At 39.1% G+C, this 5,729-nt stretch overlaps 2 protein-coding genes across 2 annotated transcripts in view; one reads left to right on the top strand and one right to left on the bottom strand.

Annotated features, from left to right (window-relative positions):
- LOC107734175 (BRICHOS domain-containing protein 5-like) overlaps positions 1–4,640 on the top strand; it is a 5,994-nt gene extending 1,354 nt beyond the window's left edge. Inside the window, exons 3-6 of the mRNA XM_016546050.1 lie at positions 932–1,081; positions 1,163–1,270; positions 2,900–3,053; positions 4,322–4,640. Of these exons, the coding sequence (XP_016401536.1) occupies positions 932–1,081; positions 1,163–1,270; positions 2,900–3,053; positions 4,322–4,416 (507 nt within the window). The 3' untranslated portion in view covers positions 4,417–4,640. The remainder of the gene's footprint in view (positions 1–931; positions 1,082–1,162; positions 1,271–2,899; positions 3,054–4,321) is intronic.
- Positions 4,641–4,827: 187 nt separating this feature from the next.
- The window catches only part of LOC107734161 (target of rapamycin complex subunit lst8-like), a 7,506-nt gene continuing 6,604 nt past the window's right edge, over positions 4,828–5,729 (bottom strand). The window contains exon 9 of the mRNA XM_016546030.1: positions 4,828–5,170. Coding sequence (XP_016401516.1) covers positions 5,052–5,170 — 119 coding nt within the window. The 3' untranslated portion in view covers positions 4,828–5,051. The remainder of the gene's footprint in view (positions 5,171–5,729) is intronic.

Genomic DNA, 5,729 nt, shown 5'->3' with positions numbered 1-5,729 from the left:
AATTCACTACTTACCGAACTTACTTTTTTCTGGGGTACATAAAAGACAATGTTTCGAGAAATTATATTTTGAAAACTGTGGTTATCGACATTCATCAAAATGTCTTATTTCACGTTCCCCAGAAGAAAGAAGGTCACACAGTTTTGGAACGACATGAGAGTGAGTAAATGATGACAGTTTTAATTTTTGGGTTCCCTGTAATGAGACTGCACTTCAGTTTTCTCACTATAACCACCTCTGAAGTTATTAAAGTCACCTTGGTCCGTCAGCAGCCTAAGGGCATGGCCAGTCGATGCCTTAAAAACTGGCTCTGCGACGAAAAGCCCTGTCCACAGTGCCGCTCTACCTGTCCCCTTTGTCTATTGTCTGGTATAGGGGTAGTCAGCCAGTGGGTTGGACTACCTGGTGTGAGGCAAGAGGTGGGGGGCAGAGGATGGCAGAGAGGAGTTAGTCACCTATACCGCAGGCACCGCTGGTCAGTCTCAGTCATGAACATTGCCTTACACAGAAAGAAGTAAGACAGGTACCGTGAGGAGAAGCAAAACAGGGCAGAATGGTGAGGTGCTGGAAGCATTCAGAAGCCAGTCTGGAGGACCCACAGAACATGGTGAGAGTTCATTGCTGTTTTCCATTAGCAGTACGCATACTTTAGATTATAACACAAATATGTCAGTTTGTGTTTTGCTTAGCTGTGTTTTATTGCTTGCTTATGTGTACAAACCATAAATATTCTTTAATGTGAATGTGCTTTAAATGTAGCATGGAGGGAGATGATTGTGTGCTTGGATTTTCTAGCACTGTGGTCCTATGAGCTCCTCCAGGGTTCCTCACAAAGTTCTCTGGGGTTGTATTGCTGCCATGCTGCTCATTGTTATCATCGCTCTCGGTGTGACCGCACATCTAGGGCTACAGCACAAGGCACAAGTAAGAGTCCAGGCATTCCCTATTTGTCAGATTTCCCGATCACACAGGTGACTTGATCAGTCAGTCGGCTCTGATTGACAAGCACAACAGCGTAGTGACCTACTCTGTGACTTCCCATGCCAACCACACCTCCACAGTGATTTTTGACATGAGACACGTAAGGCCCGTTTCTTTCTCTACGGATTAGGCTTTTCCTCTAAAGCTCAGTGACATTTCCCTATATATCGCTCTTCCTCAGGGTCTGGTATGCTATAAACCTGACAACCAGGACAGTTGCTTTCTTCGCCGGATGGAAAGATTGGATTATGAGAATGTGCAGTCTCAACTAAACAAGTCGGAGCAACAGGTAAAAGATTTCTGCTTGTTGAGTCTCCTGTTTTTGTAATGGACCAGAAGATTGTGTGATTATGGCAAACTAATATTACAATATTACATTATATTAAATATATACACTGCACTCTGCAAAAAAATAAGGGTTCCAAAAGAGGGTTTTCGCTGCAGCTATGCCATGGAAGAACCAACTTGGGTTCTTCAAAGAACCTTTCAGTGGACAGTTCTTAAAAGAACCATTTATTTTCTTAGCGTGAAGAACATTTTAAGTATCTAAGCGCCTTTTCCATTATAAAGAACCTTTTGTCCAGTGGAAAAGGTTCCATGGATGTTCTTCATGGAACCATAGATGCCAATAAAGAACCTTTATTTTTGAGAGTGTACTATAAGTTTGGGTCAGTAAGATTTATTTATTTTTAAAGAAATTAATGTTTTATTCAGCATATATGCAATAAATCAATCAAAAATGACAGTATTTTATAATGTAACAAGATTTCTGTTTCAAATAAATGCTGTTTTTAAACTTCCTATTTATCAAAAAATAGGGGGAAAAACAGTATAATGGATTTCACAAAGATATTAAGCAATGCAACTTAAAAAACAATTTTTTGAAATATTGATAATAAGAAATGTTACCAAATCAACATATTAGAATGATTCCTGGAAGATCATGTGACACTGAAAAATTACAGAAATTAAATTGTCAAGTCTCCTATTTTTACCATATGAACGAGAATGTCAGTGTGAAATGCTTTGGTGTATTTAACCGGATCTTGTTCTTTCGGACGCAGCAGCTTTTTAAGAACTTGTACACCATATGTACCTAAACGTAAAGGTGGCTGGCAAATTGACTGACACTTGAACGTGGCACCACCCCAGTGCTCTTGGGTAGATTAGAGAGCTCTTTTGGCTGCTTTCTCCTCCGTGACTCCAGAAAGGGAGTAATGGACCGCTCCAGCTCAGGAGGGCTTTAGTGTAGCCGAGTCCGAATTCCACAGACCATCTGATCCACCTTGGCTGGATCGCATTACAGGATGGGACCACAGGGTGCACAATGGCCACTCTGTTGGCTTTTTCCTCTTATAAGTCACTACTGGAAAGACAGAGCTCCTTTCCGCAAACAGAGCAGAGACCTGTGTTGGACACCCTTTTCTCAGAACTTAACAAGGTGATTCATGCACTGGGTTATGATCTGTGCAGAACGGGATGGGTTGATGAACCGATAAGTATCGCTGACCACTTAAAACCTTGGTCTCAGTTGAGATTTTTGCATCATTGCGTTTGATTAAAGCCATTAGAAAACTTTTTGGAAACTCAATCCATGGTCAATAGCCTTTTGAACAAGATTTCCAATTTTTGCTGCACAATGAGCTATTGAGAAGCATAAACTGCCTGTCGCAGGCTCGCTCAAGCATTACTCCGCTTTAGCAAGTGTCTATCTGATCTCTCAGAGGAGTAAGTGGTGTAATTACAAATGCCTTTTGTACTAGAGGAAACACTTAAACCCCTCAAGACACAATTATACGATTGGGAGTTATACAGCGTATGCGTTCACACAGGAACAATATAGTGAGCCTGTATCACAGCATTAGAGGATAATTTACTCGGCAGTGATATACAGTGAGATATGTGATGATTCTCACAGGTTCGTCAGGTCTGGGTGGTGGGAAATCAGACTGAAAAACACACAGAGTTTTTGGGAGTGCTGTCCGGCAGTCGTGTGGAAGCTTCCACCCTTCAAGAACCTCTTCAGTCCCTCTGTCAGCAGGCCTCTGTGTACTGGACTAGAAGATCTGATGGTAAGAGTAAGTCAATACTACAATATTACATTCTGGTACAATAAACTAATCGAAAAGTGAAAGTCAAGACATTTATAATTTTACAAAAGGTGAAAGTGAAATGCTTTCACTAAAGTATTAGGCAGCAAAACTGATTTACATTTTTCAACACCAAATCAGCATATTAGAATGATTTCTGCAGAATCATGTGACGCTTAAGATTGGTATAAAATAAATCAAAAGAGACTTCTATCAAAACATTAAAAAAAACTTGCTGACCCCAAACTTTTAAGGAGTTATGATCAATCAGCCACATTTGTGGCATAATGTCAATTACCACAAAAGACAAGGTTACAATGACAGGCACTTACAATAGATTTGAAAAGGGACCAATTAATACTTAAAACGGCATATAATTTTAGCCATATAAACATTCCACTTACATTCTTCTGTTACAACTTTTATAATATTTAATGGGTAAAGTAGTTGCGTTATGATTACGTTGTAAGATTAATGCCTGTTTTCTCAGACAGGGCTTAGGTTAAACCAGGATTAGGCCATAGTTCAACTAGGACATTTAAGTATCTTTTATAAACGTGCCTTAGAAAAAAAAAAAAGAAAAAAAAAACCTTACTGGTGTGCATCTTGAGACAAAACGATGGCACTGATATTTTAAGATTTAAATTAAAACAGCTCAGACATGCATTTTAGTCTGGGACTAGGCTTAAGCCTTGTCTGCGAAACCAGGGGTAAGATTAGATAAATTGCGATTAAGTTGTACATTTGGATATAACTTCACATAGAAAAGCTAGAAAGGATATTTATTAGTTTTACACTGAAATCATGTTAAAACGCATCTAGATTACACTGTATCTTGTTGCTATACTACTGAAACAGTGAATAATTTAACATTTACAAATTGGCCCCATTCACTTCTATTGTAAGTGCCTCACTTCGTTTGTAAAGAAAAAAATTTTGTATTAATCAAAATGTTGTATTGAGCTAAAATTGTAGCCAGAATATTCCTTGTTAAAACATTGGCTGAACTGATTTTTTGTGACAAGAGAATGTATAGGAGACACTTCGTAACAAGCCAAGAACATGCTGAGTTGCTCTTTAAAGAGCACAGTGACAGAAACCTAATCCAGTAGTGCAGTGAGATGGAGTTGTGACCTTTTTTAGAGTTGCAACCAGCAGAGCATGAACGAGGAACAGGACATCGATTATGATTGTCATCGGCACATCCATAGAAATAAGAACCTTGAGATTTCTTTCCTTTTTTCCTGAAGGTCCCGGGAAACAAAGACTTATTTACTTCTGCATCGACATCTGCTTTCCCAGCAACATTTGTGTTTCTGTGTGCTTCTACTACTTGCCAGAGTGACATTCCACTGACGGTGTACCAGCACACGCCAGGGAAACAAACAAATGCGTTCACATCCATGAGACCAACTGGAGAGGCTACACAAATGCCATATTTAATGCCAGTCTGGCAATGAAGGCGGAACCATCTTGTCATGTTATCTGCTAAATCCTTATCTTCACCTTCTCTAATATTTAGCCCCATTTTCCAGTGGCGTTTGAACATGACTCGGCTCTAAGACTCACTCCAGCTTGTATCTTGTAACCTGATGCAGATGAGTAATGGAAAACACTGTTGGTCTACAATAAAGCGCCATTGTGTTCAAACATTCATAGATATTTGAATGAGTATTTAATTCTAGAAAGGGAATAAATTCAGTGATGTTTGGATAACAATCAAAAGCTAAATATATTTATTTACATCTTGTAGGTGCAAAAACGGAGTACATGCATCCTAACATACTTTTGAATTTGCTACGATAAGGATACAACAGTTAGAAAGTTTTTTGATCAGTCATCATCATCATTAAGGGTTTTCATTAATGCAACAAAAACTATGATTTTTACACTTGTATGCAGTCCATTGAATACCATGAGAATGGCTATGAGATGCAGATGTCAGGTGTTATGACCAGAAGAATGAGCTGCTTCTGCATACTATCCAAGCACACTGTCATTGAAGGCCAAACACACCACGGCCTTCTGATGGCCACTATACTCCCGCTTGATCTCTCCAGTCTCCACACACCACAGACGTGCAAGGTTATCTGAGGAGGCTGAAAAATTACATAAAAATAAACACAAATTCTTCACAAGATTCTATATAACAAAAAAAAAGAACAGTCTGCAAACTCAGGACAACTGAGGGACTGATACTCAACCATTACAAAAGCATGTTATTGATGCTCCAAGAGGCAATACACGATATTAAGAAAAAGAAAGTAAACTTATGAACAGGATAGTACGGAGCCCCGCACATGGCATGCAGGAAAAAAATAGTAGGCTAAATCTTGTGCACGATTTACTATTTTGTTCTCTCGATTTATAAATTGTGTGCACGATTTACTAATTCGTTCCCTCGATTTGCTAAATCGTGAACACGATTTATAAATCGAGAGAACGGATTAGTAAATTGTGCGCACGATTTAGCAAATCGAGGGAACGAATTAGTAAATTGTGCACACGATTTAGCAAATCGAGGGAACGAATTAGTAAATTGTGCACACGATTTAGCAAATCGAGGGAACGAATTAGTAAATTGTGCACACGATTTAGCAAATCGAGGGAACGAATTAGTAAATTGAGCGCACGATTTAGCAAATCGAGGGAACGAAT

This window comes from Sinocyclocheilus rhinocerous, unplaced genomic scaffold (genome assembly GCF_001515625.1).
Source record: "Sinocyclocheilus rhinocerous isolate Xijiao unplaced genomic scaffold, SAMN03320098_v1.1 scaffold820, whole genome shotgun sequence".
Lineage (NCBI taxonomy): Eukaryota > Metazoa > Chordata > Actinopteri > Cypriniformes > Cyprinidae > Sinocyclocheilus > Sinocyclocheilus rhinocerous.
Note: the sequence above shows the minus strand (reverse complement) of the source record. Positions and strands in the feature narration are given on the sequence as shown.